The sequence below is a fragment of the Chiloscyllium plagiosum genome, chromosome 1 (assembly GCF_004010195.1).
Source record: "Chiloscyllium plagiosum isolate BGI_BamShark_2017 chromosome 1, ASM401019v2, whole genome shotgun sequence".
Taxonomy (NCBI): Eukaryota; Metazoa; Chordata; class Chondrichthyes; order Orectolobiformes; family Hemiscylliidae; genus Chiloscyllium; species Chiloscyllium plagiosum.
The window spans coordinates 5,968,462-5,996,433 of record NC_057710.1 but is presented as its reverse complement, the minus strand read 5'-3'; the positions used below and the strand labels follow the sequence as shown (position 1 = coordinate 5,996,433).

The window sequence follows — 27,972 nt, the reverse complement described above, 5'->3', positions numbered from 1 at the left end:
TGCTGACTGTCCCTGATCAGATTATTCTTTTCTAGATGATTATAAATCCTATCTCTTGTAACCTTTTCCAACACTTTGCCAACAACTGAAGTGAGACTCACTGGTCTATAATTACCAGGGTTGTCTCTACTACCCTTTTTCAACAAGGGAACCACATTTGCTATCCTCCAGTCCTCAGGCACTATTTCTGTAGACAATGATGATTTGAAGATCAATGCCAAAGACTCGGCAATCACTTCCCTTGTTTCCCAGAGAATCCTAAGATAGATCCCATCTGGCCCAGGGGACTTGTCTATTTTCACACTCTGCAGTATTTCTAATACCTCTTCCTTGTGAATCTCAATCGCTTCTAGTCTAGATGTAAGTATCTCTTTATCTTCCTCACCAACATTTTCATTTTCTATAGTGAACACTGTCAAAAAATATTTATTTAGTGCTTCCCCTATCTCCCCTGACTCCATACACAACTTCCCACTATTATCCTTGATTGGCCCTAATTTAACTATTTAACTCTCATGGAAAGCCTTAGGGTTAACCCTGATCCTATCTGCCAACAACTTCTCATGTCTCCTCCTGGCTTGTCTGAGCTCTCTTTTTAGGTCTTTCCTGACTTCCTTGTAACCCTCAAGCACCCAAACTGAGTTTTCACATTTTGTCCTAACATAAGCCTTCTTCTTCTTCTTGACCAGGGATTCCACTTCCTTAGTGAACCACGGCTCACGCGTTCTATATCTTCCTCCCTGCCTGACAGGTACATACTTATCTAGGACACACAGGAGCTTTTCCTTGCATAAGCTCCACATTTTTAATGTGCTCGTCCCCTGCAGTTTCCTTCCCCATTCTACGCTTCCTAAATCTTTCCTAATTGCATTGTAATTTCTCTTTCCCCAGCTGTAGCTCTTGCTTAGTGGAGTACACCTATCCCTTTCCATCACTAAAGTAAACCTGACAGTATTGTGATCGCTGTCTCCAAAGTGCTCACCTACGTCCAGATCTAACACCTGGCCAGGCTCATTACCCAGTACTAAACCTAAAGTGGCTTTGCCCCTTGTTAGCCTGTCTACATACTGTGTCAGGAAGCCCTCATGCACACACTGGACAAAAACTGACCCATCTATAGTACTCGTACTGTAGTGATCCCAGTCAATATTTGGATAGTTGAAGTCCCCCATGACAACTACCCTGCCTCTCTCACTCCTATCGAGAATCATCTTTCCTATCCTTTCCTCTACATCTCTGGGACTATTCTCTAGTTATTCTCAGAAACTCCTGCCATTGTTGCTCGACCATCTTCCTTGCTCAACTTCCCTTCCAGTCACTCTGGCCAGCTCCGCCTCGTGTTTTTGTAGTTACCTTTACTCAATTGTAATACCCTTACAATCTGGTTCCAGCTACTCCCCCTCAAACTGCAGGGTAACCTCCCGTATACCATGGCCACAGCCCCCTCAGGGTTCCTTCACCTTCCGCTCCCTCATCAAGTCTGCTTCATTACACATAGCCAAAGTCAGAATTGCCTTTTTGCTAGTGTGCTTTACCACAAACTGCTCCAAAGAGTCATCTCCGTACACATTCCATGAATTCCTTTTCTTGGGATCTGCTAGCAATGTGATTTTCCCGGTCCACATCATACTGAAGTCCCGCATAATCATTGTAATAGCGCCTTTTTTATTTGTTTTTTTTCTAGCTCCTGATTTATTTTCTTCCCCAGATCCTGACTACTGTTAGGAGGCTGTACATAACTCCCATCAGCATCTTTTTTTCCTTTGCTGTTCCTCAACTCTACCCACACAGATTCTACATTTTCTGACTATTGCTACATTTTCTTGCTATTCATTTAATTTTAATCTTCTTTGACTGTGATTTCAAGTTCCCAGATGCGTAGCTTCAATTCTTTTAAAAAGGTCAAGCAATGTTTTCCAGACTATAATTTCATAAAGTAAGTTTTTTTATAAAGCATGGTTTTACAACAGAGTTAAGATACTTTTGATACTTAAAATCTGACCATTTCTGATAATAAATATCTCACGCTTTGTTTCTTCTGTTTTATGTAAGCTGTCTCAAACTCAGTCCATTACTTTTTCTCTTTCTCACTTTTCCTCATCCCTAAATGTTCTTTCTCACTCTTCTTTCCATTTCCCTTTGGCCATTCTCATCTATCTCTCCTTTCTCGCTGTTTCTTTTCCCTCCTCTTTTTTCCCCTATTGTCACAGATCCAAATTACTATTGGACCTGAAAATGTATAATAATTAAGGAGCAGTTGGAGAAACAATTCCCCTCAGCAAACCACGCATGTGTTTTCAATTACTAGTGCAAACCCACAGCAGTCTTTTCCACCAAATGTATTGTTTATTGCAGAGTAATTCCTTGGCTCTTGTTTGATTCATTTTCTTTCAAAGCTGAAATGCAGTCTAGAAAGCTATTGTTAGAAACTCTGATGTCTTTATTGAAGAGTATAAATGAGCATAAACTATCCCACTTACCAAGTTTTTAACAAAGTGATCAAGGCCAGCTCATAATTACACAGTAGTTCACACAGTAAGTAGCTAATATTGCAGGCTCGGCTTAATTCCCCACTTTATCTGAATTTGTCAGTGCTAGAGCTGACTTCAGTTGTGCTGGCCTAGAGGGGAGAAACCATGAAACAGCCCTTTGTCTCCTTAATGGCCTCTGTTTACCCTTCTTTCTATCTCACCCCTGATCATTCTTGTTCTGGAAGAGGTGCATGGGAAAACCTTGCATTATCATATTTGTGGTTTGGCATCAATGTTTTTCACAGTCAAATTGTCTCGCATTGTTTAGCTTTGCACCAGAAAGACCACTTGGACACCATACAATAGGCTTCATGTTGACAACCAGAGCCAACACCAAAAGATAAAGGAGCAGTAGTAGACTATTCAGCCCTTCCAGGCCACTGTGCCATCTAGTGAGGTCAAAACTGATCCTCTACTTCAACATCATTTTCCTACACTATTTTCGTAGCTTTAATGTTCATAACATATAGTAATATCATCCTCAGATTTGAACATACCCAATGACTGAACACTTCACAGCTCTCGGAACAAAATCTAAGAATGTGGTTCTGAAGAAGTTTGAAAGGCTGTTACTGATGTATGAGATGCAGCTGGATGAGTGGGCCCTGGTGAGAGAGTGCAGCAGATCCAGAATGTGAATGAGAGGTTGATTGGAGGTTCTGCCATCGATGTCAGAGGTAGGGTGGAAATTAAGACACAATGTGAAATATTAGAATGAATAATAAGTGAAAAAGGAAGGATGAGCCGCTTAGCATCTTTGAAAGTATGGCCTGAGTATTTGCCTATTTGGGGAGTGTCTGTTGATCTTTTAAAATAGTGCAAGATACCTGAATATAGAAGTGCCTGCCCCCATTTCTGACAAGTCCACTTTCCATCAGCATAGGGAGGAGTAATTCCCCAGCAGGAAACCTCAATGTAGAGAGCTTATTTTAACTTAGTGCTGAATTCAAACAGATCCTACTCTGGCTGTTCTTTGTGCCTAAACTTGCCATGTGGGAGGCCGAAACAATCGATTGGACGTAAATGGGATGAAGTGTCTGAAGATCTTAATATCTGAAGTATTTGTTTAAGAACTCTGCTATTCAAATTTGGGAAACAATACTTGGTTTTAAAAAAAAGCCCAATACTTTGATTGATATGCTGTCAGCTTTAGGTTAGACAAAAAAACAGGATCACCTGTCCCACAGTTTCCCAAGGTTTGTTATGTCATTATGAATTTTGAAAATCTATAATTATCTGAAGTATCTAAACTTTGATTGACAGTTTGAATAATCTTTTAAAGGATTACTTTAATGTGACCACTGAATAGGCCTGTGTTTAAATTGTCACTTAGTCCTATTGATAAAAACACACATTTTGTTGAAGCTTTTTGTTTTGCATTCATTTTGCAAAAATACAAATTTATGGGGAAACAATATTTAATTTATGCTGCATGAGGAAGGAGCTGGTAAATGATGGACTCTGATTAGTAGAGATTTTGCCGTGGAGAATGTGTCCATTAATGGTGATTGTCAATTCACATTAAAACTTTGTTAAAGTTTAAATCAGATTGAATCTGATTAGCCAAGACGTTGTAGTGAGCCATTTGCTAGTTGGTTTTTATTCACTCGTGGGATGTGGGTGTTACTGCATGACCAGCATTTGTTGCCCGTCCCTAGATGCCCTTGACAAGGTGGTGGTGAGCTGCCTTCTGAAACTGCTGCAGTCTATGTGATGTAGGTTGACCCACAATGCCCTTGAGGGAATTCCAAGATTTTGACCCAGTGACAGTGAAGGAATGGCGATATAGAGCATAGAACATACAGCACAGAACAGGCCCTTTGGCTCTTGATGCTGCGCCAACCTGTGAACTATTCTCAGCTCGTCCCCCTACACTATCCCATCATTATCCATGTGCTTATCCAAGGATTATTTAAATCTCCCTATTGTGGCTGAGTTGACTACATTGGCAGGTATGGCATTCCACACCTTTACCACTCTCTGAGTAAAGAACCTGTCTCTGACATCTGTCTTAAATCTATCTCTCCTCAATTTGTACTTATGCCCCCTCGTACAAGCTGACGTCATCATCCTAGAAAAAAGACTTTCACTGTCTACCCTATCTAATCCTCTGATCATCTTGTATGTCTCTATCAAATCCCCTCTTAGCCTTCTTCTTTCCAATGAGAACAGACCCAAGTCTCTCAGCCTTTCCTCATAAGACCTTCCCTCCTCATAAGACCTTCCCTCCAGACCAGACCACTATGGGCAGCACGGTGGCACAGTGGTTAGCACTGCTGCCTCACAGCGCCAGAGACCCGGGTTCAATTCCTGACTCAGGCGACTGACTGTGTGGAGTTTGCACATTCTCCCCGTGTCAGCGTGGGTTTCCTCTGGGTGCTCCGGTTTCCCCCCACAGTCACAAAGATGTGCGGGTCAGGTGAATTGGCCATGCTAAATTGCCCGTAGTGTTAGGTTAAAGGGGTAAATGTATGGGTATAGGTGGGTTGCCCTTCGGCGGGTCGGTGTGGACTTGTTGGGCCGAAGGGCCTGTTTCCACACTAAGTGATCTAATCTAATCTAAAACATCCTGGTAAACCTCCTCTGCACCTTTTCCAATGCTTCCACATCCTTCCCGAAATATGGCGATCAGAACTGTACACAATATTCCAAGTGTGGCTGCACCAGCGTTTTGTATAGTTGCAGCATGATATTGCGGCTCCGGAACTCAATCCCTCTACGAGTGAAACCTAACACACCGTATGCCTTCTTAACAGCACTATCAACCTAAGTAGCAACTTTCAGGGATCTATGTACATGGACTCCAAGATCCCTCTGCACATCCACACTACCAAGAATCTTTCCATTGACCCAGTAGGTTTACAAAATTATGAGGGACATGGATAGGATAAATAGACAAAGTATTTTCCCTGGGGTTGGGGAGTCCAGAACTAGAGGGCATAGGTTTAGGATGAGAGGGGAAAGATATAAAAGAGATGTAAGGGGTACCGTTTTCACGCAGAGGGTGGTACGTGTATGGAATGAGCTGCCAGAGGAAGTGGTGGAGGCTGGTACAATTGCAACATTTAAGAGGCATTTGGATAGGTATATGAATTGGAAGGGTTTGGAAGGATATGGGCCGGATGCTGGCAGGTGGGATTAGATTGGGTTGAGATATATGGTTGGCATGGATGGGTTGGACCAAAGGGTCTGTTTCCATGTTGTACATCTCTATGACTCTATGAGTACTCTGCCTTCCTGTTATTCCTCCCAAAGTGCATCACCTCACATTTAGCTGCATTGAACTCCATTTGCCAGCTCTCAGCCCAAATGTGCAGTTTATCCAAGTCCCCCTGCAACCTGTAACATTCTTCCAAACTGTCCACTACTCCACCAACTTTAGTGTCATCTGCAAATTTACTGATCCATCCACCTGTGCCTGCGTCTAAGTCATTTATAAAAATGACAAACAGCAGTGGTCCCAAAACAGATCCTTGTGGCACACCACTAGTAACCAGACTCCAGGCTGAATATTTTTCATCAACCACCACTCACTGCCTTCTTTCGGAAAGCCAGTTTCTAATCGAAACTGCTGAATCACCCTCAATTCCATGCCTCTGCATTTTCTCCAACAGCCTACTGTATGGAATCTTATCAAAGGATTTACTGAAGTCCATGTATACCGCGTCAACTGCCCTACCCCCATCTACATGCTTGGTCACCTTCTCAAAAAACTCAATGAGGTTTGTGAGACACGACCTGCCCTTGACGAAACCATGTTGACTATCGGAAATCAAATTGTTGCTTGCTAGATGATTATAAATCTTATCTCTTATAATTCTTTCCAAAACCTTTCCTACAACAAAAGTAAGGCTCACTGGTCTATAATTACTTGGGTCATCTCTGCTGCCCTTCTTGAACAAGGGCACAACATTTGCAATCCTTGAGTCCTCTGGTACTAAACCTGTAGACAATGACGACTCAAATATCAAAGCCAAAGGCTCTGCTATGTCCTCCCTAGCTTCCGAGAGAATCCTCGGATAAATCCCATTCGGCCCAAGGGACTTGTCTGCTTTCGCTCCTTCTAAAATTGATAGCACCTCTTCATAACTAACCTCGATCCTTTCTAGTCTAATATCTCGTACCTCATTCTTCTCCTCTACAATATTCTCCTTTTCCTGAATGAAAACCGATGAGAAATGTTCGTTTAGCACCTCTCTGATCTCCACAGGGTCCACACTCAACTTCCCACTTCTGTCTTTGACTGGCTCTATTCCTACCCTAGTCATCCTTTTATTCCTCACATACCTATAGAAAGCTTTAGGGTTCTTCTTTATTCTATTTGCTAAAGATTGCTTGTGTCCTCTCTTTGCCCTTGTTAACTCTCTCTTTAAATTCTTCCTAGCTGATCTGTAACTCTCCATCGCCTCATCTGAACCATCTTGTCTAATCAACACATAAGCCTCTTCTTCTGCTAAACAAGAGATGCAATTTCTGTATTAAACCACAGTTCCCTTACCTTATCACTTCCTCCCTGCCTGATAAGGACATACCTATCAAGGACAAGCAATATCTGTTCCTTAAACCAGCTCCACATTTCCATTATCTGCATCCCCTGCATTTTGCTACCCCATTCTATGCATCCTAATTCTTGCCTAATCGCATTATAATTGTCCTTGCCCCATCAATAACTCTTGATCTGTGGTATGTACCTATCCCTTTCCATCGCTAAACTAAACGTAACTGAATTATGATCACTCTTCCCAAAGTGCTCACCTACAACTAAATCAAACACCTGGCCTGGTTCATTACCAAGTACCAGATCCAGTGTGGCCTCCCCTCTTGTCGGCATACTGTGTCAGGAAACCCTCCTGTACACATTGAACAAAAATGGATCCATCTGACGTACTACAGTTATAGCATTTCAAGTCAATGTTGGGGAAGTTAATGACCACCAGATTCCTTTCACTCCTACCCAGAATAATTTTGCCAATTGTCTCTTCCACCTCCCTGGAATTCTGTGGAGGCCTATAAAAACACTCCAAGCAATGTGACCTCTCCTCTCCTGTTTCTAACCTCAGCCCACACTACCTCAATAGACGAGTCCTTGTCAAAAGTTCTTTCAGCCACTGTTATAGAACATAGAACATAGAAGAATACAGCGCAGTACAGGCCCTTGGGCCCTCGATGTTGCGCCGATCCAAGCCCACCTAAACTACACTAACCCACTATCCTCCATATACCTATCCAATGCCCTCTTAAATGCCCATAAAGAGGGAGAGTCCACACTGTTACTGGATCAAATGGATCGACTTGTTTGGAGATCCCAATGGTGGGATTGCGGCACGTTCACCCAGCAACAGTGACCGCAGGACAGACAGTACAGTATCAATGTGAAGAAGAGTGATGGATTGTGCATTGCCTCAGAGAAATGGGAGGAGGGACCTAAAGGACGATTAATGATCGTGGGAAGGAGAGAAATCTCCGACAACGGGTGTGTTTGAATCCTGATATATGAAACGCAGAGATGTGAAAGAGTGGAATTTGAAGGTAAAACAACTGTTTCTTACCATGTGTCACAAAAAGGACAACGGAGAGAACACTTAGTGTCGTGTATGGTTTCGAACCGAGGTTGCTGTGGTCACAATGCAAAATACAGATGACCACGATCACAGCAACAACAGAACAGGATACTTGCAAGCAGCAATAAGTGTACTAGCAGAGGAAATGATCGGAAAAACAGCAAATGTAAAATATCAGTACTCAGCGAAGAGTGGCAGTCATGTGGGAACTGCGAATGAGTTGAATCTTTAAATCCGATGTCTTCAGAGGCTGTGAAGATCCTTGAATGAGAATGTTGAAAACTGAGATTGATAGATTTCGCCAAAATATCAAAGACTCGGGGGACAGTACAGGATATTGTTGAAATGTATGTTTCAGTAGCATTTTAGCTTTACATCGGCGACTTCACCAGCTTCCTAAAGGCCATAACCAATGTTGCAGAAAACCACACATAATCTCAGTTCACAGCCTCGATTCAGAGAAAGTGCGGCACAGCCTCCCAGATCCAACCGGAAATGGGGATGGGATGAGTGCGCGATATTACTCTCTGGCTCCAGTGATGCAATAGGTGACAGTGCGGTCCTTCTATGATGATATAGAAGCAAGAAATTCCTCGGTTGAGTGTGCTCCTGATCAAGGGAATAGTTGCCCCCGTTTGTACTATCATAGCTATTTATAGTGCATCTTGCTGAGACAGCTAAGTGGCACAATTGAAGCGTGTTGAGCCGTTAGCTTTGCAGTGGTGGGTTTAACATATGCTTTTGTTGTTTGGATCTGTGTTTCCGACACTGGCGATGGAAGCTGATTTTGTTTGCATCAGCTCAGAATCAGTTTCTTCCACACAGTCAAACCTGATACCTGGAGAAGGTGGTGTTGGGGTAATATTTAGAACTGGTTATCCTTGGGGGCTGGGACACGGAAACGGTGATGTTTAAGTTCGATGAATAACATTCCGAATGCAAGCCGGCCTCAGGAACATAGATAATAACATTAATTTCCTGCAATCCCATTCATTGATGTCCCTTATGCAGAATCTTCACCCAGTCCTGCCTACGAGAGACTCCAGGGCCAGAAAAACATGAGCTTAATTCAAGAATCTACATCGTTTGGGGAAGCAGGGTAGTCAGCCCTTCCATTCCAGATGGTCCAATCCAAAACGCATCCCACCAGGACCTACGGTATTCCCTATCCCAGAAACCTGCATTTCCCATTGTTGAGCCCTGTAACTGCACATCATTGGTGATGAGGGAGAAATAAAAACGCAAACACATAGCGAATGTGCAGACTGCCCACAGATAGAGACCCGAGGCTGGGATCGCACCCGGGTGTGTGGCGTAGACAGTCAGCAACGAACAAGGGGTGAAGAATAAATGTTATCCTGACCAGTGATAATTACACCCTGTGGGTGAATGAGAAAGAATGAAAACACATTCACAACATGGAAAACAGGATTTGTATTTGTGTGGCCACAATTTGAAAGGATCGTTCACCCTGAGTTGGAAAAAGGACACCGATACCGCAGAGAAAGCAGGGCAATGTGGGAACTGCAGGAAGAGATTCAATTAACCACAGAAATGGAAACTCATTTAATCAGTAACACTGGGGACAAGCCGGTCACCAGCTCCGTGTGTAGGAAGGAATCACTGAGCAAAACAACGTCCGGAGAGAACATTGCTCTCCCTGCTCTGCCATCCCTGCTAGTCCCCTTATCACAAGGTTAAAAACGAAGAGACACTTACCTGTTATGACCCTGGTCTTTAAGGTTAGAGGAGGTGGTTGGGTGGGAGGCCGTACAAAGGTAGGGTCTCAGGTTGAGAAAACACTGACTTATATAGCTGGATGGAAATAAAAATAAGAAGTTCCTCCTTTCCCAGAAACCTCTGCTCTCTGATTTCAAATATAAAAGCTCAAATCAGTGACTTACTGCTCCCGGCAGGCCCCTGGTCTAAGCTCCCCCTCTTTGAGTTGCTGCTGCTGCTGAAAAACAGAAATGGATGACTCCCGCTCTCGAGGTAAGTTTTTAAAGGTTCAAATCAGTGACTCACCGCTCCCGGCAGGCCCCTGGTCCAAGCTCCCACCCTTCGAGTTGCTACTGTCGCTGAAAAACAGAAATGGAGATATATTTCCGAGTCAGCATTGATGAGAGGCTTGGAGGGGTACTTGCAAGTGGCGTGCCCGTGTATCTGCTGCCCTTGTGCTTCTAGCTGGAAGTGGTCGCGGGTTTGGAAGGTGGCCTTGAAAGAATATATGATACACATTGCTGCTACTGATTGTTGGAGGGAATGGATGCTTATGGATGTGGTGCCAATCAAGTGGACTGCTTTGTCCTGGTTGGTGTTAAGCTTCTTGAATGTTGTTGGAGCTGTACCCATTCAGGCTCGTGGAGAGTATTCCATCACACTCCTGACTTGTGTCTTGTAGATGGTGGACAGGCTTTGAGAAGTCAGGAGGTGAGTTTCTCACCATAGCATTCCTGGCCTCTGGTTTTGTAACTACTGTGTTTATGTGGCGAGTGCAGTTGAGTGTCTGATCAACCCTAACCCCCCAGGAGGTCAACAGTGGGAGATCCTGTGATGGTCGCATCATTGAATGTCAGTGGGCCGTGGTTCGTTTGTCTCTCACTGGAGATGGTCATTGCCTGGCATTTGTGTAGCACGAATGTTATTTGCCACTTGTCAGCCCAAGCCTGTATATTGTTTAGATCAGATTCAGTTTCTGAGGCATCATAAATGGTGCTGAACATAGTGCAATTATCATGAACATCCTTTTTTCTAACCTTATTATAAAGGATAGGTCATTGATGAAGCAGCTGAAGCTAGTTAGACCTAGGACACTACCCTGAGGAACTCCTGCAGAGATTACTGACCTCCAACAACCAAAACCAGAAAAATAGCTATAAAAAGCGTGTTTAATTGTAACAAATTAACCACTTGATGTGAATGTTTTGAATGGTAGAGATTTATTAGACCATTAGAAATTTATTATTTTATCTCTACATTACTGTCGAGGTGTGTCCATGGGGATACTGCGTGGTTGTGAAAATGGTATAGGAACATCAGGAGTTACAGAGGAGACATTGGTGGTGGACATGAGTTGGAATGGTAGGGGTGTGGGTCTGGAGACATAAATTAGCATGGAGATGGTATGGGATATAAATGGGGACATGAGTTGGTGTAGAACTGACATGGGGTAGTGGCTCGAGCCGATAATGGGGTGTGAGGATTAAGAACTAGAGGGCGTAGCGGCTTCTAAAGCAATTGAGACCAAAACCCTGAGAACTGAGACAGGGCATCTGTACAACTTTCCTAGGCACGTGGCCACCTCCATAGCCACTTGAAATTTGCTCCTGGAGTTGCCAGGCTCCTTCCTCTTGAGCACAACATTTGTATCTCACTGAGGCTGGTCTGTCAGTGGGGAAATGTCTCAGTGAAATCTCTAAATCCCTAAGCACAGACAAAATGTATGGAAAGGAAAGCAAGAGAAGTAACAGTGGAGACTCTGATCATCATTTTACAATTTTCTCTGTCTTGATGTGGTTCTGGAGTACTGGAAGTCAGTCTTGAAGGATATTTTAAACAGCATTGTCAAAAATGGAATAGACTGAGTAGTTACAGGCCAGTCAGTCAAAACTCATTGGGTTGAAAATTATTGGTCAAAATTGTGAGGGGCAGGTGAATCTTAATCTTGGAAGACACAAGTTAATCAAAATAGTCAACATGGATTTTTTAAGGGAAAGTCATATCTGACTAATACAATTGAAGTTTGAGGAGTTAACAAGGAGATTTGATGAGGGTAGTGCATTTGTTATAGGTTATATGGAATTTGAGAAGACTTTAGATAAAGCCCCTCTTGGCAGAGTGCCATGAAAATTAAAGCCTGTGAGATCCAAGATGAAGTGGCAAGTTTAATCCAATGTAAGCTGTGTGGCAGGCAACAAAATGTAATGATTGATAGGTGTTTTTGTGACTGCAGAGTTGTTTACAATGAGGTTCTCCAGGACTCAGTCCTAAATTTCTTGCTTTTCCTGAAATATATCAGTGGTTTGGATTTGACTGTACTCTGTTGAAGTACTTTGCAGATAATGCAAATTATGGATGTTTGGGGATAATAAAGAAGAAAACAGTGGGAAGATATCAATGGACAAGTCAGGTGGGTGAAACAGTGCCAAATGGAGTTCAATCTGGAGAAGGAAGACAGAGGATAGTGGTGGAGGACTGTTTTTCAGATTGGAGGCCTATGACCAGTAGAGTGCCACAAGGATTAATGCTGGATCCGCTAATTTTTGTCATTTATACAAATGATTTGGATGTGAACATAGGACCAAAATTGGAGGTGTAGTGGAAACGAAGAAGGTTACCTCAGATTACAACAGGATCTTGGTCAGATGGGCCAATCGGATGAGGAGTATTAGGTAGAGTTTAATTTAGGTAAATCCGAGGTGTTGCATTTTGGGAAAGTAAATCTTAGCAGGACTTATAACACTTAATGGTAAGGTCCTAGGGAGTGTTACTGAACAGAGACCTTGGAGTGCAGACTCATAGCTCCTTGAAAGTAGAGTCGCAGTTAAATAGGATAGTGAAGAAGGTGTTTGGTATGTTTTCCTTTGTTGGTCAGAGTATTGAGTGTAGGAGTTTGAAGGTCATGTTGTGGCTGTACAGGACGTTGGATAGGCCACTTTTGGAATATTGCATGCAATTCTGGTGTCCTTCCTATCGGAAGAATGTTGTGAAACTTGAAAGGGTTCAGAAAAGATTTACAAGGCTGTTGCAAGGGTTGGATGATTTGAATTATAGGGAGAGGTTGAATAGGCTGTGGCTGTTTTCCTTGCAGCTTTGGAGGCTGAGAGATTACCTTACTGAGGTTTGTAAAATCATGAGGGGCATGGATATGATAAATACAGAAAGTCTTTTCCCTGAGGTGGGGGAGTCCGAGCTAGAGGGCATAGGTTTAGGGTGGGAGGAGAAAGATATAAAAGATAGCTACGGGGCAACTTTTTCATGCAGAGGGTGGTACGTGTATGGAATGAACTGCCATAGGAAGTGGTGGAGACTTATACATTTGCAACATTTAAAAGGCGTCTGGATGGGATATGAATAGAAAAGGTTTGGAGGGATATGGGTCGGTTGCTGGCAAGTGGGACTAGATTAGGTTGGGATATCTGGTCAGCATGGACGAATTGGACTGAAGGGTCTGTTTCCATGCTGCAGACCTCTTTCACTCTATGACTCTAAGTGAAAGATGTAATGAATTTTGGGAAAACTAACGAGGCAAAGGAACATACAGTGGATGGTATGTTCCTAATGAGGAGTGTAGAGAAATAATGGGTTGTGGAGTGTAAGTCCTCAGGATCCTGACTGGTAGATAAAATGATCAAGAAGTTGGATAAGAGATTTGGTCTTTATTACTGGGGCATTGAATATAATAAATGGAAGGTATTGCTGAAACTGTATAAAACAATGACTTGGTCACAATGAGAACATTGCCTGCAGGTCTGGTTGTTGTAAAGATGTGATTGGATTAGAGAGGATAGAGAGAAGATTTACAGACATGTTAGTTGGATTTGAAAATTTTAGTTCTGAGGAAAGATTGGATAGGCTGATGGAAACTGAAGAGAAGCCCAATTGAAATGCATAGAAGTGTGAAGCATCTGTATTGAATGGGATGAAGGCTCTATTCCCTTTGGTTGAAAGGACCATAGCCAGGGAGCATGGATTTTGAGTAACAGGTAGAAAGTCTAAAGGGTCTTCAAGAGGAAGGTTTGGGGCATTTGGAAGGGAACTTGAAGCAAAAATGCTCATGGCGTTAATAAAGTAAATCTTTATTTAATACAAGCCTTCTGGCAAACAGATCCATCTTGCTATCACTCTGTACATCCTTTCTCCAGCACCCTGCATTATTAATTGTATTTCTTCTGATCTTAATCCACCTCCTTCACACTGTCATTCATCTCTTTCCAACTGGTTGCTTTCTACGTCTTCCTCGTGGTCAGAAAGTCTAATATTTTCACCCATCCTTTTCAACTTTGTTACTGTGCTGCATTATACCTTTCAATTTTATCTTTATTTAAAAAGAAAAATGTTCTCTGTAGTCTTCAGGCAATCCTATATTCTCTGCATTAGTTCTGTGTATTCTGGCACTGTGACAATCTGATAGCTTCATCTACACTGATAGCAGCTTCTTATTTCCTGAATTAAACTTCTTAAACCACCAGGGTGGCACTGCCAGGTAAGGAATCCAGCAAATAAGGATTTGCCATTTCAGTCTGAGAATTTGAGTTTGCTTTTAAAAATCGCACACGTTTGGCAATGAAAAACTAGTTTTAGGAAGAGTGATTGTGAACCAGTTGTCATGATTCACAAATATCTTTTAAGGAAAGAGACCTGTGGTCCTTGCCCGTTCTGAGCCCATACAACTTACAATCCTACACAAACTGTTTGACTCTTAACTACCCCTGAAATGGTACTGTAAAACACCTAGTTATGAGAGCAAATTAGAAGTAAGCAATGAATATCAACAACCCTCAGCATGTTGAGAATTATTGTTTCATAACGTTATTTGACAAAATTGCAACACAGAGTTATTCAGCACAGAATAGGCAGGTGAGTTCCACCTAAGGAATGTTTAAACCAATAATTTGGTGGGCCACTGTTCTTGTGTTGAAGGTTTGATTGATTCTGCTGCCAGTAGTGAATGGGTTAATCAGAAGACTGTGATAAGATTCCTGAAGAAGGGCTTATGCCCGAAACGTCGATTCTCCTATTCCCTGGATGCTGCCTGACCTGCTGCGCTTTTCCAGCAACACATTTTCAGCTGTGATAAGATCTGGTCTGTTTATCACAGAACAAGTTTGTGGTGAAGTGTGCTTCAGAAGATATATTTTTGTTGCTTCGATATTTGAAAGAGAAAGTAAAATTTGTCATTGTTCTTAATGTTCTGTAAGTATTGAGTCTATTTTCATTCACCCCTTTAATATTTTTGTGTTGAATTCTTGGTGTACAGTTCAGCCACCTATGGAACTCTGGCCACAAAGCTGACCATAAAGACAGAGACTTGTTTTCTTTCAGCATCTGTCACACCCTCCACTTAGCCAAAAACGCTAAACAGTGAACAGTGAAGAGCTGAAAATGTGTTGCTGGAAAAGCGCAGCAGGTCAGGCAGCATCCAGGGAACAGGAGAATCGACGTTTCGGGCATAAGCCCTTCTTCAGCGCTTTTCCAGCAACACATTTTCAGCTCTGATCTCCAGCATCTGCAGACCTCACTTTCTCCTCAGTGAACAGTGAAGTACTGTTCAAGTAGAAAAAGAAGATGGGAATTGCTGGAATTACTCAGTAGATCAGCTAGCATCTATGAAGAGAAACAGTTAACATTTCTTGTCTGTGAACATTCAATAGAACTTGTGAAAGTGTTAAAGAAGGACAAAAAGAATGATGGAGTATTGGGTGGAATCAAGGAAACAGTGAATGTCTACAGTAAGCTGGAAAGCAGGGCAAAAGGGATCATGACACAAGGCAAAAAAAGGAGCTAAAGAGACAAGCAAAGGAACAAAAGACAGGTGAAGAAGATCTACAAACAAGAAGATTAGACATCATTTGCCAACTGTTTACCTCATCATTTAACGTATTGTTATGAAGGTGTAGGTGTGTCCTGTACCTTTAAGAGAGAGAGGAAGCTGGCAAGGACTAAAAGCACAGAGTGTGCTGAAGAATTTAAAAATGTAACATTTGGTTCACACAAATAGCTGGTGCTGTGTTGCCGTGGTACAAGAACAAATTCAAATTCAGCCAATCAGTTTAAATTATACCCCAAAGACCAAAATCTAATCTAATTGAATTTTACTGTTTGGGATGACATCAAACCAATGAAATGATCCAATAATTTAGGGTATAAAATCGGACATTTTGAGCAGTTAGGTGGAGACCAGCAACAAGCACCTACCAGTAAGGACTGCCAGCAGAGTAGCTCTCCGAAAAGTGCTTGTCCATAAGAAACTTGTGCAGTAGAAGACCAAAGCTGCCTTTGAGAAATCTACAGCAAACGTTTGACATCCGAAGATGCCAACTGGGTTTGAAATTGATTTGCGCTAAATTTAAGAGGGAGTTTATCGGGCCATTATTGTAGAGTGGGTGGTAAAATGTAGGTTTAAGAGAAAGGAGTTGTACATGGTTATGGTTTTAATGTTCTCTGTTGGACTTAAAGAATAAAATTGTTAATTTTTTACTTTAAATAGTGAAATCTGGGATAGTTCTTTACCTCGCGAAATCTAACAGATTATGGTGCGAGCTGAACTTCTCTGTGTGTCGGGTTTAAATTAACAGAGGGGTTTGCAGATTCTTTGAATGTTCTTTACAGCTTAATTTGCTTTTTTTTAGATTAGATTGCTTACTGTGTGGAAACAGGCACTTCGGCCCAACAAGTGCACACCGGCCCGCCGAAGCACTACCCACCCATTCCTCTACATTTACCCCTTTGCCGAACACTTCGGGCAATTTAGCATGGCCAATTCACCTAACCTGCACATTTTTGGACTGTGGGAGGAAACCGGAGCACCCGGAGGAAACCCACGCAGACACGGGGAGAACGTGCAAACTCCACACAGACAGTCGCCTGCTTTGTTCTCTCCATCAAAATTTGACTGCAATGCAGTCTGTCCCTTTATCCTATATCACTAGTAGAGGTCACAACTATGATAAAGGTTATATGGTCCAATAGACTGTCAGCCCATGATCCTTTTAGTTTTCCTAGCACCTTTGCCCTGGTGATCATGTTTTTACTTCCTCACTCCTGTTTTCCTCTAGTTTTAGCCAGTATTGAGATGCCTTCAATGTTGTCTATTATGAAGACAGATACAAAATTCTTGTTCAAAGTTCTTGTTTTCTGTTATCAATTTTCTTGTCTTACTCTGTAAGGGGCCAATATACTTGTGTACTTGTAGTAGATTTTACTATTTGTTGTTGTTTCTTGTGTTTTATCTCCTACCCTACCTTTTGTTTTGGTTATCCTTTGCTGGTTTCTAATATTTTCTGGCCTATCACTAATCTTTGCATGATCTTTATTTTCAATTTGATACCATCTTTAACTTTCTTGGCTGGAGCACATCTTTCTCATTGTGTCTTTCTCTCTCTTTTTCTCGCACTCTCTCTCTGTCTCTCTTTTCCTCATTCTGTTTGTCTGTCACTAGAATATTATTGAGTTATAAACTATCACCTTAAATGTATGCCATTGCATTTTCTACAATCTTACCTTTTATCTTGCTTTCCCATTCCACTTTAGTTCCACCTTCATAATTTTAATTGTGATGTTAGTTTCAGACATGTGTTTCTTACTGCATCATATTATGACCATTATTACCTCAAGGAGCATTTATTATAAGGTCATTAACTAATCCTTTCTCTTACACATTGACAAAGACATAATACCCTGTTCCAGTACTTGGATCCAAAAGATACCCTTGTCAAAAATGTCCCAAATATATTCTATGAATGCAGGTTCCAGACCACTTATGATTCTTCCATATGACATGAAGATTCAATGTTTCTGTTTGATTTGTGCAGTAATCTCCATCCAAACTCATTCTTTGCTTTCGAATCATGATAATTTCTCACGACTGCACCATCTCTTTCTTTAACAAAGCCACCCACCTCCTTTTCCTTTCTTCCTGTCCTTCTGAAACGACAAATATGCTTTGATATATAGGACTCAGCCGTGATAGTTTTACCACCATTTGAACCACATAGGCCCCTCACGGGGCAAAGACACAGCTTCAATTTTTTACAATTTGTGTCAATGGCTTGGCTGAGGGGGAGTGAAGGCATTTAATTAAATTAGTATATGACTCAAAGATAGGTTGAAAAAGTATGTTTTGACGAGGATATATTGAGGTGCAGATCAATATGGATGAATTGATGAATGGCAGAAATATGGCAGATGGGATATAATGTGGTGAAAGCAAAGTTGTTCAGTTTGGCAGGAAGGGTAATAAAGCAGAGTATCACTTACTTGATGAAGAGCTGTAGAATTCTGGGGTACAGAGGGATCTAGATTGTCTCTGAGCTGGAGTATTCAAGTATCCAGCCTGCTTTGAACACTCTAAATGTTTTCAAAGTTTTTTGGACCCCCAAGCCACTCAGCTCAGAACATCAAGGGAGCGCCAAAAGGCTGAGACTGGGACTCCTTCCCACTGGAGTTTGGAAGAGTGAGGGGTGACTTGATTGAAGTGTATAATTTCCTGAACAGTTTTGATAAGGTGGACATGGAAAGGATGTTTCTTCTTGTGGATGAGCCCAGATTAGGAAGGAGGAGGGTGTACGATTTTTAAAATTAAGAGTCACCCTTTTAGGGCAGAGATAAGAAGGCTTTTTTCTAAGAGTTGTAGAGTTTGGAACACTCTGCCTCAGAAGGCAGTGGAGATGAAGCCATTGAATATTTGTGAGGTGGAAGTAGATCGGTTCTTGTTTGGCAGAGGAAATCATTTGGGGGTAGATGGGAATGTAGAATTCACAGATTAGACATGGTCTTATTGAGTAGTGAAGCAAGCTTGATTGGCTGATTGGCATACTTCTGCTCCTATTTCATAAATTTGTATATCTTTGTAATGGTGAGCATAACATTGTAATTTGTTCCTGTTTGTGCTGTGAATTTATCTATCCTGTTATGAATGATGCATGTGTTCACATTAAAAGTCTTAGAGTTTTGAGTTTTTTAGCATTTTCCTCTACTGTTTCGTTATTTGCTGATGCACATATTTGTATGTTCTGTCACTTTCAGTCATACCCTGATTATCTTTGCCCACATCACACCCCTTTCTCTTATCCTTTCTCTTTAGTTTTCCAAGTTTCAGTTCTCTTCTGTAGCCCTAGTTCGTCAGTGTAGAAATGGTTTGTTAATACACTGGTCCATGTATGGTTCAGAAGAAGAACATATGGTATAGTTCCCTCTTTCCCTCGTACTCCTGCCAGTGCCGATGAATCAAAAATCATTCCTCCAAAACCAAACTTTGAGCCTCACATTCAACTCATTAATCTTATTTACTCTGCATCAATTTTCTCTTGACTCACATGGTAATCCAGAGATTATGACCTTGCAGTTCTGCGTTTGATTTAGTTCCTAATTGCTCATACTCCCTTAAGTAAATCTAACAAAGTGCTTCTGCTATGTCCTTGGCGTTCATGTAGACCATAACAATCTTCCTGTCCCACTCTACATTTCTCCCTAGTGCTAAGGAGATGTCCTTACCCTCTTTGGGACTGGGGCTTTTATTTGCATGGTGTAAAGTCTCTCTCCAGACAATGCTGTCTCCTACTGCAAATGCATTCCATTTTATTGGCCACCCATCAAGTGTCTTCCATCACTTGAAAGGTTGTATGAACCATGGGGTTATTGTCAGTTTATTCATCCTCCTCCATGCTGTTGTCCCCACATGTTAAACCTCAGACCTGTTGGAAAATCACAAGGACTGAGGCTTCTGTTGCTGTCTTTGAGATCCCATACTTGATTGATTTGTAACTACACCATTCTGTCCCTGATGATAGATCAAATCAGAAGTACCTAGCCTGATGGGCATGACTTCCTACTTACAAAGTGTCCAGTTAACTTTCTCTCCGCTGATGGATCACAGTGCCTGAAGCTCAACTCCAACTTAAGTTGGAGCCAATGTTCCCAGAGCTATTGGTACTTACTTCAAGTCTGGTTGTTGATGCCTACCATTTGCCATGGCTGTAAGCATCGCCTGTACAGCCTTCTTTGTTGTATTTAATGTAACTAATTACATTTGTACCTCATTGCACTTGAACCTTGTCATACTCTGTTCTCCCACAATTTAGCCAAGAGGAATGGCAATGCTCAATTGTTGAGTATACTCAAGGCTGTATTCTTTCTTCTTTCAGGAACTGAGTATTAAAGTGAGGAAATGGTGTTGAGGTAATAGTTTGGCCATAAATGATGGGTCAAGTTTGTGGGCCTATTGAGCCATCCTGTTCCTGTTTATATTTTTTGAACAAAATGATGCTTGAAATTAAGAGCACTGTGAAGACCTAGTGGGTGGACATGGAGCAAGGGGTAGGATTTGAATGGATGTGTCTATCCCACAGAATCTATGTCAGAATTGTGTTGTCACAATATTTAATACAGAAGAAATGTTTGTCACTTGAAGGAGGTAGATGGATTCAATAAATATGAGGCTTTCATATTCCAGTTTATTTTGTTTGCCCTTGGGAATTGGGCTGGCTTTCGTTTATTGCCCATCCCACATTCTGGAGAAGGTTGTGGTGAACTGCCTTCTTGAATGGCTGCAGTCGTTGGGCTGTGTCATTCAATGTCTTTGAACTGAATGTTTTATTTGATGAATGAGCTGACAGAAAGTTTCACAACAATCACAAGAATAGAAATATCATGTTTTGATACACAAGTAGGCTGACAAATATTCAGTGTTTTACTTGACTAAAAACAAATAACAGAAATATGTCTAGGACACGTAGAATCACTTAAAACGGTCTGTCCTTCCATTTTCTTATGCTCAGACTGGTAGTGTGTGTTCATGTTCTACAAACAAGGGTATCTATTGGATTCCTTAAAGTCCATGTGAGCAGTGGGCAATCCATGAGGATTGACATTCGTGCAACATTGAAAGGAAATGATTTTAATTGGCAACATCCCTTTAGATACTTTAAATGAAACTTACAGCTGCCAGATGTCCAAGGGAGATTGCTTGGGAGATTCATTAGGCCCAGAGTCGTTTTCTACTGATCCATTGGAAATTGGATAACCGTGCTTGCTAATATTATTTATTTTGCATCCATCAGATATATTTTAGAGTTGGATAACTACAGTGCTATTCCTGTCACGAATGAAGAGGAGTACAAGAGAGTGATGGGTCAATTTCCATTCCATGATTCAGAGCTGGAAAATGTAAGCAACTACTACTGCATTAAATATTTTCACCATCTACTTTATTGTGGAGAAAAAGTAGAAAATCTGGTAAATGTTGTGCAGGTTTAGAAGCATCTCTGGAGAGATAAAAGTAATAACCTTTTGGGTCAGTTGACCAACTACAAAAATGACCCACTAATTGAAATATTAACTCTGTTTCTCTCTGCATTGCCTGCATTTTCTCCCCTTATTTCAGAGTTCGACACAGCATTATTTTACTTTGATATTAATTTCAAGTTGGATTGAATTTATTAGTGACAGCTTTAAATATCGTGTGTACAATGTGAAGAACTTATTACCATGAAGTGTTTGAGATGGAACATGCATAATAGGAGTTTCCGTGGCGTGCTTTTTGTTTTGTAATGATCCCACAACAAAGTGATGACATAAATTGAGATTTTCTTCAAGTAAGCTGGCGAAAGGGAGACTGGAAAGCAGCTAATCATGATCTCAATCTTAAAGGCAAGTTTGTGAACTCCTTTTATTGGCGAGTTGAAGATTGAAGTTGAATAGGAGACGGTCTTAAGGAGAATTCAAGAAATGGAATAAAATTAGATTGTTTGGCCCATCAAAGCATTCATTGCCACTTAGTAAGGTCATTACTGATCTATAATTTCTTGCCCGACACACACACACACATATAAGTCTCTGTGGGTGAATTTGCATTTGCAGAATTGTATTTGCAGATACATTCTACTTTTTGCTCAAAAAGCACACAATCTGCAGGCAGTCAATGCAGGCAGTCAGTCATAGAGTCATAGAAATGTGCAGCATGCAAACAGATCCTTCGGTCCAACTTGTCCATGCAGACCAGATATCCCAAACCAATCTCGACCCACCTGCCAGCACGATGCCCATATCCTTCCAAACCCTTTCTATTAATATACCCATCCAGATGCCTTTTAAATGTTGCAATTGTACCAGCCTCCACCACTTCCTCTGGCAGCTCATTCCATGCACATACCACCCTCTGCATGAAAAAGTTGCCCCTTAGGTCTCTTTTATATCTTTCCCCTCTGACCCTAAAACTGTGCCCTTTAGTTCTGGACTCCCCCACCCCAGGGAAAAGACCTTGTCTATATATCCTATCCATGCTCCTCATGATTTTATAAACCTCTATAAGGTCACCCCTCAGCCTCTGACGCTCCAGGAATAACAGCCCTAGCCTATTCAACCTCTCTCGATAACTCAAATCCTCCAACCCTGGCAACATCCTTGTAAATCTTTTCTGAACCTTTTCAAGTTTCACAACATCTTTCCGATAGGAAGGAGACCAGAATTGCATGCAATACTCCAACAGTGGCCTAACCAATGTCCTGTACAGCTGCAACATGACCTCCCAACTCCTGTACTCAGTACTCTGACCAATAAAGGAAATGCCTTCTTCACTATCCTATCTACCTGCGACTCCATTTTCAAGAGGCTATGAACCTGCACTCCAAGGTCTCTTTGTTCAGCAGCACATCCCATTAAGTGTATAGGTCCTGCTAAGATTTGCTTTCCCAAAATGCAGCACATTGCATTTATCTAAATTAAACTCCATCTGCCACTTCTCAGCCCATTGACCCATCTGATCAAGATCCTGTTGTAATATGAGGTAGTCTTCTTTGCTGTCCACTACACCTCAATTTAGGTGTCATTTGCAAACTTACTAACTATATCTCTTATGCTCACATCCAAATCATTTATATAGATAATGAAAAGTAGCGGGCCCAGCATGATCCTTGTGGTACTCCACTGGTCACAGGCCTCCAGTCTGAAAAACAGCCCTCCACAACCACCTTTGAGTCAGATCTACCTTCTACCTTTGAGTCAGATCTGTATCCAAATGGCTAGTTCTCCCTGTATTCCATGAGATCTAACCTTGCTAACCAGTCTCCCATGTGGAACCTTGTCGAACACCTTACTGAAGTCAATGTAGATCAAGTCTATTGCTCTGCCCTCATCAATCCTCTTTGTTACTTCTTCAAAAAAACTCAGTCAAGTTTGTGAGACATGATTTCCCACGCACAATCCATATAACATTTTATAAAATCCTGCTTTGGAAATAGGACCAGTCTGACTCAAGGTTAGGATACAGGCAGACTATAACCTGATACCTTTAATTTATTGTCTGAGCTGAGATGTCATTTTTTTTTTTATAAAACCTTTAAGTTATCTCAAGAATGTGACTTAAAAGAAGTTCTGGAATTTACATAGTAATGAACCAAAACCTGCAACCCATTCTAAAAGATGAAAGACCTAACAGCAATCGATGTTTGTTCAATATATTGTTTTAATTGCATGACACTGTGATCTTTTGTGATAAATTGTGTGTCTTATGATCCTGCCCTACTCATTACCTGATGAAGGAGTAGTGCTCTGAAAGCTAGTATTTCCAAATAAACCTGTGGGGCTATAACCTAGTGTTGTGTGATTTTTAATTTCTGACTTAGGCCTTGTGGATGGTGAACAAGCTTTGGGGAATTGGGAGCTGAGGTATTCCCTGCAAGATTCCTCGACTCTGACCTGCCCTTGTAACCACAGTATTTATATGGCTAGTCTAGTTTGGTTTCGGTTGCCAATGGCAGCCCTGAGCCTATTAATAGTGGGGAATTTTAGTGATTGTGATATCATTGAATGTAGGCAATCGTTAGATTCTCTCTTGGAAACAGCCATAGCCTACTTGTAACATTGCAGTTTGGATATTGTTCAGATCTTACTGCATTTGGGCATGGACTGCTTCAATGTCTAAGGAATCACAAATAGTGGTGAATATTATGCAGTCAACAGTTCCCACTGTTGACCTTATGATGGAGGGAAGGTCATTGATGAAACAGCTGAAGATGTTTGGGCTAAGGGAACTAACCTTAGGAGCTTCTGCAGAGATGTCCTAAAGCTGAGCTATCTGACTCCAACAAACCACAACCATCTTCCTGTGCGCTAGTTATGACTCCAACCAGTGGAGAGTTTTCCCCAAGTCCCACTGACTCCAAAATCAGAACTGATTCCAAAATGGAAAAATTCAGCAGATCTGGCAGCATTTCTGGGGAGAAAGCAGAGTTAACATTTTAGGTCCAGTGACCATTCTTCAGAACTAATTGCAACTCTGAAAAGGTTGGCATAATATGCTAGAGAACAGGGAGAGTAAACGATTGGTGGAAATGAAACCCTGGGAGAGAGAAAAGCAGTTGAGCAGACAAAGGAATAGGTAAAGGTCAAGCCTGGGAAAATCAATAGCTGCTACTGGGGCTGTTAGTGGTTGACAATGAGTTGTTTGTGGTAACAACCCATGTAAGTTACAGGTGGAGTTGGTGGAGTAAGGACATGGAAGAAGATGCTCAGGCCCTGAAATTATTAAACTCGATGTTGAGTCCAGAAGGTTGGAGGGTTCCCAGGCAAAAAAAAAAGTATTGAACTTCTGCTGAGGTTCATTAGAGCATTGTAATAATCTAAGACAGAGATGTTGGCCAGGGCACACAGTGTTGTGTTGAAAAGGCAGGCAACTGGAAGCTTGGGGTCAGTTTTGCAGACAGAATGTAGGTGTTCAGCAAATCAGTTCCCCAGTCTGTGCTTCATCTCCCCACTGCAGAAGAGATCCCATTGTGAGCAAAGAGTACAGTGGACTAGACTGAGTGAAGTGCAGGTAAATGGCTGCTTCACCTGGAAGGTCTGTCTGGGGCCTTAGATAGTGAGGAGAGAGGAAGTCAAGAAGCAGGTGTTACACTTTGTATGATTGCATGGGAAGATGCCAATTGGGTGGAGGAAGAGTGGACCAATGTGTCCCGGACAGAATGATCCCAACAGAAGGCTGACAAAGGAAGGGAGGGGAAGATGTGTCTGGTTGTGGCATCCCATTGGAGATGGCAGAAATGACAGCTAATGATCCTTTGGATTGGATGCTGGTGGGATTGATGTGAGTATGGGGGATTCCAATCATTGTTCTGGGAGGAAAGAGAGGCAGTGAAGACTGAAGTGTAGGAGATAGCCTGGATTCAGCTGAGGGCCCTGTCAATCATGGTGGTGAGGAATCCTTGATTGAGGAAGAAGGGGGACATTTTAGAGGCCCCTTGTCGAAGTTGGCATCATCAGAACACAGAGACTGAAGACCTGATAGAATCGAATAGAGTTTTTACAGGGAGCTTTGACTCCAGATTTGCTAAGGATCCTTGATGCCACACTAAGTTAATTACAGCTTTGATGTCAAAGGCAGTCACTCTCACCTCATCCCTGGAATTCAATTCTTTTGTCCGTACTTGAACCAAGGCTGTAATGAGGTCAGGAGCTGAGTGGCCCTGGTGGAACCCAAACTGGGGCATCACTGAGCAGGTGCTGCTTGATAGTACTGTTGATGATTTCTTTCACCACGTCACCACCTTTTGCCACTCATGCGTGAGGACCCCCAGCTTTGTCTGCATCTCAGAGCTCTGCAATTTATCCCTTTTTAGATAAAGCACTTTCTTATTCTTCCTACCAAATGGACAGTTTCACATTTTCGACATTATCCTCAATTTGGCATACTATTATCCACTTTATTTAATGTATCAAAAATTTTATACAAAACCTCTTTGTGTCTTCTTCACAAGTTACTTTTGTCGTATCTTTGTGTTGTTGCAAATTTGGCAACAATACTTTCTATCCCTTTATGTAAATCATTCATATAATTTGTAAAGTTGAAATCCCAGGACTGATCCTTGTGGCATGCTCTATTAAGTTTTGGTCATTCTTTGCTGAGTTTTACATTCTGTCTGATCTTTCGATCTACCATCCGTCTTTGCACTGTTATATGCTTCATCTTTAATTTTTGTAACGTTTCTAGTAAACCATGAATGGCAAGTCTGTTCTTAGAACTTTTCTTACTCTTTGGCTCTTTGGGATACACCTATTCTCTTCATTCTGAAATGTTCCAATGCACCTCTGTTGCCCAATCCTTTAACCTAATTTCGATAAAATGTGGAGCTGGAAAGGCACAGCAGGTCAGACAGCATCAGAGGAGTAGGAAAGTCAACCTTTCGGGTCAGGATCCTTCATCAGGACCTGGGAAGGGGGAAGGGAGCTCATAATTAAATAGAGGAAGCGACATGGGGCTGGGGGAAAAGTAAGTAGGACGGTGATAGGTGGATGCGGAGAACGTAGGTGGATGTGAGTATGGGGTTATTGAAATTGCTCAAATAGTCCATCAACTTCACCCATACCTTTGGGCATCTTCACTATGAGACAATCATTGCACAATACCAGGTCGAATATAACCAGGTTTGGTGGGTCCAGACTGCACTGTTCAAAGAAACGTATCATGAATGCAATGTGTCAACTCATCTAGGCTACTTTTGCCCATCTGACTTTTCTGTTGGATGTATAGGTTAAAAGTTTTCATGAGTATCACTGTTGCCTAAATTCTAGTCTTATTTTTTTGTTGACCCTACGGTACATACCCTGTAACCCTCCTGTTGCAATCTGTTTAATCATATCCTGTATCAATAGCTTTTTCTTTGGGCTTAACATTATTCTTTGATTTACTATGTGTCCTTAATAGTGTGGTAAGGGATCGCATTTTAGTTGAAACTCCTCCCTACTTCCCTAGTTACATGGTTGGCAGGAGCATGGGCCCCACAATGGTTCAGGTGGAGACTGTGCCATCAACACAAGTCTCACATTCCCCAATACTGGTGCCACAGAATCTGCTTCTCCCACAACAGCCTTTGAACCACTTTGCAAAAAAAGTTTCCAAAGACTATTGACCCTTTGAGAATTGGAGGAGTCATTAGTTGTAGAGCAAAGAAGCCAGAGGCAGTCTGTTTTTCTCCGCATGATGGTGGTTCTGAAACATTTGAGTTGAAGAGTCCATTTCAGATGGATTAGTGATCATATAGCCCCCAACTAAATTATAATACACATCATATGAAAATATGCCTCCTTTTCCTGCAGTGTCTGTCTGTTCTTGTTACAATTTTGACACTGATACTCATAAATCATTTTCCACCTTTGGACAGAATCTGCAATTTATTGTCTCAGCCTTAGGGAAAATGGTGCCCTGGGTGAACTTGTATTTTGGCACCATTTCTTTAAGTTTAAATATGCAGCACTTAAAAGGGGAAAAAAGCTCCCTTGAACAATACTGATTTGTCTGACACGCACCTTGATAACTGCAGGTCAACCCAGTAATCTTCATACTGTTCTCAGCCCTACCCTCTGCACTGTCTTCAAGTGACACAACTAGCCCAGTCTACCACAAAACGACTGCACTCCAGGTCTTGCCTCTGAGCTCTCACCAAACCCACCTTCAGCTGCCAACCATTTTCTTGACACGTTACCTGAGGCGGTCACCCACCTGTAAGACTATACCAGCTTTTTAAGCACTTTTACATTATTTTACAGATCTATTTTATTTAAGGATCTTATCTATTGATTTTGTTTTTCAGTGAATTCACCCATTTATTAAAACTGTACCATTGGAGAGATTCCTGGCAGAGATTGATTATTACAAGGTGGGAGAAGGTCATGATGGAGGAATGAAGTACAATGACAGTTCATTTGAGGATGTGAACATAGGGGATGTAGTTAATAAGTTTGCAAATGACACCAAAATTAGAGGTTTAGTGGACAGCAAAGAAGGTTATCTCAGAATACAATCTTCTATTTCAGTTAGGGATCTGATTTGTCCAATAGAACCATCAGCAGGGAGCATAACAGGAGTCTTCACCACCCATATCTTGCAAGCCTCCTCAAACACTACTTTCTTTCTTCATTAACGACTAAAAATCACTCTTAAAAATTCGAACTGTAGAGCTTTGGTCAAATACTTCAGCAGTCATCAATATGCTGGGTCTCCCTGTGATGCATCTGTCATAGAGTCATACAGATGTACAGCACGGAAACAGATCCTTCAGTCCAACTCATCCATGCCAACCAGACATCCTAAATTATTCTAGTCCCACCTTCCAGCACTTGGCCCATATCCCTCTAATTCCTTCTTATTCATTACCTATCCAGCTGCT

At 41.7% G+C, this 27,972-nt stretch overlaps 1 protein-coding gene across 5 annotated transcripts in view; it reads left to right on the top strand.

Annotated features, from left to right (window-relative positions):
• The window catches only part of exoc6b (exocyst complex component 6B), a 652,306-nt gene that overhangs the window by 407,386 nt on the left and 216,948 nt on the right, over window positions 1-27,972 (top strand). For all 5 annotated transcript variants that reach the window (XM_043690482.1, XM_043690394.1, XM_043690575.1 and 2 more), the window contains exon 14: window positions 20,872-20,977. In XM_043690482.1, the coding sequence (XP_043546417.1) occupies window positions 20,872-20,977 (106 nt within the window). The remainder of the gene's footprint in view (window positions 1-20,871; window positions 20,978-27,972) is intronic.